The sequence below is a fragment of the Colias eurytheme genome, chromosome 13 (genome assembly GCF_061535395.1).
Source record: "Colias eurytheme isolate Ceu_HAF_F1 chromosome 13, ilColEury1 Martin Lab GWU primary, whole genome shotgun sequence".
NCBI classification, from domain to species: Eukaryota; Metazoa; Arthropoda; class Insecta; order Lepidoptera; family Pieridae; genus Colias; species Colias eurytheme.
Genome location: NC_142992.1, coordinates 6676476 through 6688498, shown reverse-complemented (window position 1 = coordinate 6688498; position 12023 = coordinate 6676476). Strand labels below are relative to the sequence as shown.

Below are 12023 nucleotides of genomic sequence, written 5' to 3'. Positions count from 1 at the left end.
TTAGTCAGGCGCCTATACCGTACCTAATGTTGGATATTAATCCTTTTAATTATTAGTATTTTATGTATATGTGTTATAACTTAAAAAATTGATACTAGATACTATTGTTATATAAAAGGCAACATTATTTTTTGACATATTATGAACGCATGAACGCATACAGTTATTTAATATTTTGTACCTACGTTTCAATCCGAATAATTTTCAGTCGCCACAAGCAGATTACGATTTCAATAGCACATCGTCATTCATTACAACGCTGTGGAATTTGTTTTATGTGCTAAATTTAAAGAAAGTATAATATTCCAATATAATACATTACGAAAAAACAAGCTTTATTATGTACCTAGTTATGGAGAACCTGACTGTTTGAGTTACAAGAACGTGCCAAGTCTAAGTCTAAGATATTTAATAAAAGTCAAGAATTATAAAAATCGACACGAAGTTCAAGACCCGAAGCCTATTCCATATTGCTTTTCTTATCTGCACACTGTCAGGTAATTTTGTTAAAAGTAACATGTAACATACTAACAATGTTTGAATTGTAACAAAATGCTATTGTGCGCTACTTTGAATAGTCCTTTTACTGCCAATGAATGCCAGTAAGGCATTGTAAGCCTAAGCTAAATATAGATATAAGATATAAAACCATATATTCATGCAACACAATACCAATATGGTATAAGTCTGTGCTATAAGTCATACATTTTTTAATACTTACGGATAAATAGCTTCCGACATTGTAAGGTAACCGCGACTGACATGAACATCTAACATTGATTCTTTTTACAATGATCAATATTTTGCTTATATTAATATTAAGATATAGTTTTTAATATTATTTCGAATAATATTTTAATTTTTAAATTAAGTACTTATATAATTTTAAAAATAACTTACTTACATGATATTCTGGCAACATTTTATAATCTGTATTTCATGACTGTCAAAACGCGCGACAATGGCGGGCTCGGATGGCGGGAAACTGAAAATAAAAAAAATTGTCTCATGAAATTTCGTGGACATAATGTATTTTTAAATAAAAAATCATAATTTTGCAAAGAATAATTTGAATATTTTAAAATACAAATTGTATTCCTATAAGAAGACAAAAATAGCAATCACCTTAGATACAAGATATTAATACATACAAAATATAAAAATATGTGCAATGTACATAACCGAAATAAAGGAACTCTCAAAAACGTAAATTTATATTTATTTTGTATTGTTTCAGCTCACCATGAAAGTGCTGACGTGTTGACACCGACAAGCATAACGTTGAAAAGCACCACAACGGTTTTGGGAAACTTCATTAAAAGATAGTTTGTGAAAGAGAAAAGTTTGTTTGAGTAAAGTGGTGAACAAAGGAAGCATGCGGCAGGGAGGCGCAGGTGGATAGCATGACAGCGTTTGCCACAGCGGCCTGATGGCGCTAGTGCGCCGTATTCTAGGCGACGCCCAGGTAAATGTATTGTATTAATGGAAATTTACTACACTTTTCGCTTCACTTTTCCACAGGAAAAAGATAAGCGTAAAGTGTTAAATTAATGAAAGTATTTAATTAATACACTATGAAAAAATACAGTATTAATAATTAAAACAGTATATCCATTACGCCAAGCAATGGAAGGTGTCGGGAACGAATAGACTCTGTTTAGATTAATAGACAAAGATAAGGCATCGACGGAAGGCTGTTAAAACGTAATGCTGTTAATATAAAGGCCCATGTTTATGAAATGAACTCATAGAGCGTCCATAATTTTTAGCTTAAATGGGACAGAAGGGTATTGTTTTTATGACTGCTTTATTAAATATTGCTGGCATTGTGGCCTAGATGTTGAACAAATTAGATTCCATAGCGTGATTAATAGCATTTAGACTGTAGAAGTAACTTTCTATATTAACTTTATGAACCTGTTTTCTTTGGTCGATTTATTGTAGTTGTTTAGTGTTTATTTGACTTTTATTTGTGTTTTAAACATAGACAAAAGACATTATATTAAATTAGAATACTTTTGCCGTTACGAAACATAACTAGGTATAATTGTTAATTTATTCGTACATTTGTTAAACATTCTTCGTTAAATCTGATACATAAAAATAATATCTACTCGTTACATAAAACCCATAATCGAAACAATTCCTCCTCGAATTACAATATTTTACAAAAGAGCTTGTAATTCGACGATATATTGTCTCGCTTACGTATTCTATTGCCGTCATTTACATAATATTTGATTCAGGTGATAAAATGGGAGTAAAATATTAAAATAATGTTTTTGTTTAGGCGAAACTTCGCAAAATGGTCGATGAACAAGTATCATTGGGAACAAGAGTGGAAACGGAAGCGGAGCCAGAGCCCGCTGATCCTCTCATCACACCAGCTTGTTCAGCGCTCGATAGATCAGATTTAGATAGACCAGTTCCTCCAGAAAGACGTCTCTTAATTAGAACACTTGACAAACCGCGAAATGGCGCGCTAAATGGCGATCGAGAAGCAACACTCAATAGAACAACACGACTATCGATTAGGAACGGGAAAGACAATCCATTTATTGGTAAGTTATTTAAAAAATTCTTACATTTTTTACTTCGCTTTCAAGAAAGTATATCTAAATAGATTAAATAGTTTCTTCCCCAGATGATGACAATAAAGAAAATCAAACCAATGGTAAACTTGAGTCTCCTATAAAATGGAATCAAAATGGAAGCGACAGTGGGACATATGCAGAAATAGGCAATAGTAACACAAGTGATAAGAATCCTTTAGATCCAGCCGATAGTTCCGAAGAAGAAGTTCCTTTACCTGACGCGACTTCACCTGGAAGAAGTAGCGATGGCCCTGAACCCAGAGCTGATATCACTGCCACGCTCGATGGAGGTAAGAAACACTTTATATTGAGTCTATTTATCGGTAGTGTGATATCGTGGCTACAAGCTGTCTATTTAAAAAATCTAAAGAATTGATATTATTTGTGAAAACGTTTGAAAAGTAAAAAACCTAACGAATCACTATTCAGCAAATCATGTCAAAATATTACGTTAACTTAAATTTAAGGTAGCCCCTTTACATAAAACATATAACTTCGATAGATATAATTTCAAGACAAAATCAACAGAGTCCAGTCAAAATTATTTTAAAATATAATAGTGCAAGAAAGAAAAATATAAACTAGCCTGTATTTGAGTTAGATACTGTAATACGGGAGATAATAGTTGCTAACTAGTCCGGCTGGAATGTTTGTGTTCTGGATGAAGTAAGTTCCGAGCTAGTTGAAAATTCTTCAACGTTGCTGCTACGAGATATTATGAGCGTCACTAATGTCTCGGATGAGCTGCCGTGAATACAAACTATATTAGCTACCGTGGAATACTGACACACAGCGCTTAAATTTTCCTCGTTTTAATTTAAATATTTTGGAGCATATGGATTTAGATTATCGATATCTTTGACGCAAAGTTGTTGAATGTTTAATGAATGTTAACATTTCAAGTTCACTGGTTCTACGCAGTTCGCTTCGTAAATTAATTTTGAAATAATTTCCAAAGTTCAAAAATTTGATTTCCCTGTCAAACATTTGAAAATTTTACAATACATAAAAAAAGCAAAATTTCTCCATACTTTTACTAAAACATTGTTTTTATATTAGGCACTTTTCATACATTGTCTGTGTCTCCGTAGTCCCAGTGCACTAATGAGACTGCTGCCTTGGGGAATAAGCTCATTTGCACTAACTGCACAGCCAGCAAACTTTACAATAAAGAAACTCTTCGTCTGATGTTGTAATTTGTCACTTAATAATCATAACTTTCTTAATTAGCTTCTAATATTGTCGAACATCTCGATGTTGTTCGAAGTTTTCTTTGGAAAACACTTTGTGGAGTCGTTTTCTTTAATAATTGTCTTAAAAATATATCTCGCTGCAAAAGTATGAAATAAAAAAAAGTATTCTAATTGAATAGGTTCGCTTCCTTGAAAAATACAAAACGTATTCTGACTTCTCTGTTACTTTATTTTAAGTTAAAACAAATATTTGACGATAATATACGCGTATTTTAACTGAAATTCTCCATCTCATAAAGCATAACATGCATGCCATTGTCACAAAACCAATAACAATTAAAATGTATTGTACAATGGTCATATTTTTGTCACACCTAATATGGACTGCAATCAAATCCTATACACCTGCGCTTGTGCCACACTGCGTGATACATTCAAATATAATCGATTTGTCTGGACGAGGCCAGCCGCGGCTTTCGTGACTAAGAGAAGTTTCGTATTATTACGATGTTTACGTCCCCATAACCAACTCCATTTATATCTTTCCTTTAACTGAAACTATAGTACTTTAGATAATGTGTGGGTGTCACTATTGTAATGCCGAAATCAATAATAAGAACGATAAAATAAATAAGAAGTTTATATTAAAATTTAATTCAATAACTTCCATCATTTCATATTCGTAGCAAATATTATTCAGTCGTTAAAAAGTATCAATCGCATTTTCCTAGATCGAGCACATCTTCTTCTTCAAGAAATATATTTCTAAAATAAAACTCGTTAAACTTCACGAGACTCAAGTAAGTGTGTAAACATTCGCCATTCGCTCCTTATACACGTACATTTCAACTTGAAGTTTCAAGTACGAAAAAAGCATACGATCATATTGACAGCACTAAATTATGTATGCTACTGAATAACTTAGTCGATTCTTTTTTTAGTAGCTATGAAGAGGGTCTACATTTTTTATACATATTGTAGAATGACGTGCCTTATCGTTTTTGCTTTATAATGTTTTGCAAGATACCCTTGACATTGACCCTTTATGTATAGTATAGGTATAAGTACCTAATATGCTTGAGTGAACTTATGAAACTACAAATGGACTTACCTAATGGAATGGAAAAATAATCATCAATGTTCTGTGAATGTAATCTATTTAATTCATAGTAAGATATCGATATGTACCTACCCAGTATCGTACTAAAGTGATTGTATGAATTAATTAATATCTATTGTATAAAAAACAATTGAATGTAGAAAATTAAAACGCTATTAACAAGAAACCAAATATTATGCGGGGTTATATATGATTCTGAAAATATTTGTACATTACATCTCTGGCCTACATATACATTTGGTAAACATGATAATGACAGGCAATATGTGATTCTGAACCTATATTAAACATTATATTAGCTACAAATACATTTGGCATTAGACGCGGCGTCCCCTGGCGGCCGCTCGGACCGGTCCCGGCAGGAGGACGTGCCCGCGTCCCCCGGGATGCTCACCGCCGCGCAGATGGCTCGCCGCCTGCGGCTGGAGAACGAACGATTACAGGTGATCTTGTTATTTATGTCTGTTGATAGTTGTTGTGTAGTTTAATATTATTTTATTTTTAGGTATGGATGATTGGGTAACAAATAACTTGGGACACCTTTCTTATATTGACATTCTTAAACTTATTTTTAGTTCTATATAATTTTAGAAAGTAATTTAAACCAAGCACATTGAGGACTTGCGTCAGAAACCGAGCAGTCTCACGAAGCAATTGTTGCGTGAATTGATCCATCTATTGACTAGTTTTTTTACTCATCGGGGATAAGAGTAGGTAATTTCATTGAAATTCCGCTGAAAATTTGAATTGAACATACTAACATACGATAAATTCATACACTCATAATTTACATCGATATCAAATTGCTACTTACACGTTAAACATGCATGCATCAATTACGCATCGCATGCACGATGCGATGTTTATTGTTCACAGATAATCTTTATACGCTACAATTACGTAGCGCACACAAGAACACACGTAGCCGTAGCGCGTGCTCGCGTGACTACGATATTTCAGGCGTCGCATGTGCTACGAGTCGAAAGTTAACGAATCGATAGCAATTAATCTTGGGTACAGGCAGAGTTCTACGTGCAGTGGAGGCTCACTAGTTAGGACCTCGGACTTTAAATCAATAAGTCTGGGGTTCGAGACCAGGTGAGCGTGTAGAAAATAAATTGATTTTTCAATTTATCTGCGCATGTGAATAACATCACCACTGCTAAAACGGTTAAAGAAAACATTGTGAGAAAACCGACATGTCGAAGAATCGAAAAGTTCAACGACATGTGACATCCGCCAACCCGCACTTGGCCAGCGTGGTGGATTATGGCCTGTACCCTCATAGGCCCGTGTCCCAGTAGTGGGAACTTATGGGCTGATGATGATAACAGGCGGAGTTAACGCGGGTGCGTCGCTTGCTGGTGGCGGCGGTGGAGCGCGGGGAGGCGGGCAACGCGCTGGTCGAGCGGCAGGAGGGGCAGGACGTGACTCTCGACCCGCAGCAGATGGAGAAGGAGCTGTTGCTCGCGAGGGAGGCTGTCAGCTGTGAGTATATTAATACAGGGTACACGGGGACATAGTTAAACAGCAGTTTACATATACACAAGCTCACAATATTACCATTTCTAGTTTATTTACATGATACATTCAACAAGTCGCTCACACTACAAGCATATCAAAAATTAATCCTAATATTTTAAGTGTTCTCTGACGAAGTCGATTAAAAATTAAACAAATTAGAAGCTTTGATAATTAACATTAGTAATTCCTTTTCAAGTAATTGGAATCGTCAGAAGTTTCTATTGTAAGATTCTGACAAAAGAAACTTTAATTGTAACATGAATTATATTAAATTCTTAAACACCATAAAGTGGAAGACTTTATGGTAAATTAGTTTTACATTTCATGTATCAAATATTTCATTGAACATTGTTATGTTTATCTACCTACATACTTAAAATAATTTCGCACATGTCAAATAATAATAATTTGTAAACGTCCAAATACGCATGGGACGTGAAATTAACTCAAGTAATTTTACACATAGAACATCATATGACACTTTAATAAACCGTAGTAATATTTGGATAAAGTGGCCAATATGAATGGCACGAGTGAATTTGTTTTCGGGTCACGTAGCCGTGGGTTGGTTTGTAACTTCCACGGACATTTTCTCTAATGTCATTACCTTCACGAAAATCGAACTCAATAAGCCTTAAGAACTCCCAACTATTTATATGCAATGTGACCATTGAAGCTCATATTCAGTTAAACGGTTATATCGTTTGAAGCTTTGTATTTTTTTTAGATGAAATGTATACCTATTAGTTTATTGAGAATATATAAATTGAACAGTATTAAACTTATTTAAATAGTTCTTATATCACATGAAAATTATCTTGAAATATATATTCGCGGAGGTAATAAAATAATAATGAAATAACAATGAATTTATGTAATAAACCTACACCTTATCTGCATATTTTAAATAAAAATAAAATAACCAAATCCCCCGAGTTGATCGAATACCGTGAAATATAATACAATTATATTTTATAAACCAGAAATGATTAAAGTAATTCCATATAAAATAATTTTTATCTGAAATCGCCTCTCCGAATCATTGAGAGCAATGCAATTATCTGTACATGTATTTCCTGGAAAATATTATCGTTTCAATACATATGAAATTGTATAAATTAAATTTTATATGTAATTCGTTTTGTACGTAATAATATTCTGTGTGCTGGAATACCGTAATCATGATACGCTCTATAAAATACCGATCAAAGGATGCTTATCAACGCAAGTGAGGCTCACTAATCGCTAAGCGGGTTTATTGTCCTTTACAGCTAACTTACTGCACGAATATATTCATTTTGTAACGGTGTTTTATAATTAAACCAATATTCTCTTTCAACAATATTTTTATGGAAAAAATATTCGTTAAAATTAGAAATTAAACATTCCGTACGGGAAAGCGAAATGCTTGGAAATTACTTAATTCAATTTTACACTAACCGCAATAATCGATAATGGAAATTGGTTTTCCGCATTTATATTCAATGATGGTAACGTTTGCAATGTTATCTGCGATATAATAAAAACACAATCTGAATAAAAATGTGAGTGCCCACAAACAGAAAAAGTAGCGATGTCTCCGTTGACCCAAACGTTCTAAAAACAATATAAGACGTACAACGAGGGTGTAAACGTTTTGTTATGGTGCCAAATGTGCTTCTTCATTTTGGTGCTTATGATAGAGGCAATAAAGTTTAAAAGAGGAGATGTGACCGCAATTGCTTATGCTCTTCTAGTTTCAAACGGATATAAGAATTATCTGCATTGTGATAGTACAACAAAGGACACACAATTGGACATTGGACACTTTGTGAAGATTTTAAATCTCCTAGGATTGGAATTTAGTCCTCAACGAACTAGTTGTCGCACGATTTTATATATCAAGATTCTTACTTTAAGATATACTTCAGACAATTGGAAAGGAATAACTTAGTTGTTAGACAAAATTACAGTATATTATTATTTGATTGGAAACTTTGTTTAACTAATACCGTTGTTAAGTCAATTGTCTAATATTGTTCGTAATTTATAAGAGTTATAATTATATTATACTTAAAATAATTAAAATATTATAGTTATATAATTTGAACATAAGAGTAGAATGTAGATAATTATGATTATAAACATTTGAATAAAGATATAATATTTTAATTGTAAGATGAAACTTAATTTTAGATGATACTAGCGGTCCGCCCCGGCTTCGCCCGTGGTACATATGAAAAATAGATGTTGGCCGATTCTCAGACTTACCCGATATGCACAGAAAATTTCATGAGAATCGGTCCACCCGTTTCGGAGGAGTATGCAGACTAACATTGTGACACGAGAATTTTATATATAAGATTTATTGATTAGACAAATTTGCTTCCATGACATAAGGATTTTGTGTTATTATGACAAACAGAGTCCTGTTAAAATTGGTTCATCTTTTATGGAGGTAAATAAATTACTTAATAGTTTTTAGGTAAAAAAAGGTATTCTTCAGTACACATTTACCACTACAATATTCATAATTGAATATTATACAGAAAAATATTATTTTTACAAATTTTTTCATAATTGCCTTGTTATTTTTAGCCCTCAAGGCTGATAAGAAGCGGCTTAAAGCTGAGAAATTCGATTTACTGAACCAGATGAAGCAACTCTACGCGACTCTCGAGGATAAAGAAAAGGAGCTCAGGGATTTTATTAGAAATTATGAACAGGTTTGTTTTTTAAGTGTGTTGTGATTATTCATTTAAAATCTATGATAAATTACATTTTGTTGTGAACAATTTTCAGTTGTTTTTGCGAAGTTTACTCCTCCATTTGCTTATAGATTTAAGAACTTTTTCACAATCTATCAATACATTAGTAAGTTTGGCACTTCTTTCTCGAACTGTTTATTACGATTGACTGTTTATATTTGGTTAGATATTGACTTGTAACAAAATGAACAAATTGGAAAAAAAGAATTAAATTATAACAATAAATACCCATAATGTGTACAATGTCTACGGCTTAACTAATCATCCACTAAACGAATACAGTTAGTAAGTACACGCGTACATAATTCCACGCTAGTTACAATAGGCGTAAAGTGCAGGCTTCAACGGGAAAACTCGGACAGTCTACAAACACGAGGCCTTTATTCGAGCTTAATGTTAAGGCCAGCCCTCTAATGAAGGCTTCAAACAGATTTTTTCATAAGAACACTGGGCTTTTCGAGTAATTAACTCTCTAGTTCGTAGTTGCAAGGGAAATTGTGTTTGTCGCAAAGTAAAACCTGAAATATATCTTTTTATATGCAATATCTAATAAATATTGTGGAAAAAAACACGAAGCATTAATAAACGAAGTAAAAAAGAATTTTCTATCTACGATCGATCTAAAATTAAAGCTAATTTCTTCAATTTTAGATTGATTACAGGTAGATTTATGGTTTTGTTGGAGAACTTGGAAGAAATACTTATAAAGTACAAATAACTTTGAATGCGGATCGACGATTTTATTTTTACTCGTTCTAATTTAACTTACTTTGTAATTACTTTGGAAAAGCAATTTAGCTAACGGCGTAAACACTCAAAATAAGAAGAAGTAAAAATCACGCATAATTGTAACTTATGGCGCAGTTACAATTGTTATATTTATAGCTACATCAAAGGTAAAAGAGATAAATTTTCAGATTGTATATTTAAATAAAATTCCAGATTGCAGCATTCTTGAGTTGCATTCGCACACTTGACTTTTTATCATAAATCTTGAAGAACATTAGGCGATTTTCACACTGCCCCGTATCATGCTACAAAACGCACCTACGCGCGTGAGTGCGCAAAGAACCCGCACGATGAATGATGATGCAGATATATCCATAGGAAATATTGTAATACCATGGCCAAATATATTTATTGGGTCCATGGTAATACTGTGCTATAGCTAAAAATGTTATTCGTTATTGAATTACTTTTTAGTGCTATATTTTCCAAATAGGCACACGTAAACATTGCCTACGGCTACGTTATAAATGTAACCAAAACTGTTTTCTATTTGTGTCTCCTATCGCAAAACGAATGACGTAATTTTTCTATCGAAACAGAGATCTTGGTACCGAAAAGTGCTAGAGGTTACTTTTATCCATTTATCTTGCAAGTAAGGACTGAAGCCAATTTATTGTGACTAAAATATATGGACTTTCCCTCTATACTGAATATAATATTAATATGCCAGAAAAATGTTAATTATAATAATTATATTATAAATTATTTATAATACGTTACCAACTGACAAAATATTTTTTTATGGCGTTTTACTTGATAAGATAGGGTAGGGCGTCACTTATGAGTATTCGCAACATCAGGGACACCACGAGCGTAATACTATTGCGTATTCCTAACCGTTGCAACACGTATAGGCTTTCTCTAGGTTATCACTTATCATGTCGCAACACTAACGCCGAATCTGATAGGTACCAGTACATGATACATATTGTCATCTGTTCTCATAGATGAGATCGCGTAGTGGTGCGTCATCAGCCCTCGGAGCGGAGCGGGCGGAGCGTGAGCGGGAACGCGCGGCCTTGTTGCGGCACGCGCGGGACGAAGCGGAGCGCTCTCTGCAGCTCGCTGCGGCGCTCAGCGCGAGGGACACACAGCTAAGACATGCGAGGGAACAGCTGTTTGAGGTAGCTTTGTAATTATAACTTAAATCTTTTCTAACAGTTGTGTATCGAGCATATTGAATTTATATCCATGAATTTGATATTTTCGTTTTTATAGCATTCAAATACAACTATTACTAAAGAATAGAAAAATTCTAACGGCTGGCCGAGATGTCAAAGGCGTCGCCCCGGAATAGAAAAAGCCGAGGGTTCGAATCCCGCCTGCGGATCGAATTTTTTCTATTCTATAAAATTTGTATTTACATCCATGTACAATTGTATGTATTATTACTTTTTTCATGTAAATTAAAAACTACTACTACTAGTTTAAGCTCCTAGTTAAATTAATTATATACCTAAAACTAACGACGTAGCAAATTCCTATACATGTTAACTGCAAAGGATCGTATCAATTTGGTTTAGTTTGTACCCGTGAAGTAATACTGAACGTATCAGAAACCGCAAGCAGAACTTTAGCGGTACTAAAGGTACTCAAATGTACATACCACTAGTGAATGGCGAAGTTTTCAGACAAGACTAGTTGAGGAAATATTAGCTTTCGCTATTCGGGAATAGTTTAAATTGCCTAACCTAACTTAATATTAAGTACCACCCATAGATAGTGTTTACATCAAACATTTGAAAGTATTTTGCTTTATAAAACTTTTTATAGTGAAAAATCTGCAATTTGTACTTGTAGTTCAAGAGTTGAAATTTAAGATTTTTCTTATAAGAATACAAAACTCCTTACGTAAGAATGAATTGTACCTGAATATTGAGATGTGAAATATATTACAAAGGAAATTGACTTTCCTTTGTATTTTAACACATCACACATGTAGGCAGTAGACCTTCTCGAAATTATTTACACTTCATTCCCTATCAAAATTAAAAGAAAACATTCGTTCAATAATATATTATGTGAACGATAAGACTTAATACAAAGGTGGGGCTAA

The 12023-nt window shown here is 33.5% G+C and overlaps 1 protein-coding gene across 1 annotated transcript in view; it reads left to right on the top strand.

The window, feature by feature from the left end:
• The window catches only part of Liprin-gamma (liprin protein kazrin), a 70217-nt gene that overhangs the window by 37714 nt on the left and 20480 nt on the right, over nt 1-12023 (top strand). Inside the window, exons 2-8 of the mRNA XM_090109005.1 lie at nt 1238-1465; nt 2291-2561; nt 2633-2884; nt 5229-5350; nt 6242-6395; nt 9009-9136; nt 10915-11091. Of these exons, the coding sequence (XP_089965131.1) occupies nt 1430-1465; nt 2291-2561; nt 2633-2884; nt 5229-5350; nt 6242-6395; nt 9009-9136; nt 10915-11091 (1140 nt within the window). The 5' untranslated portion in view covers nt 1238-1429. The remainder of the gene's footprint in view (nt 1-1237; nt 1466-2290; nt 2562-2632; nt 2885-5228; nt 5351-6241; nt 6396-9008; nt 9137-10914; nt 11092-12023) is intronic.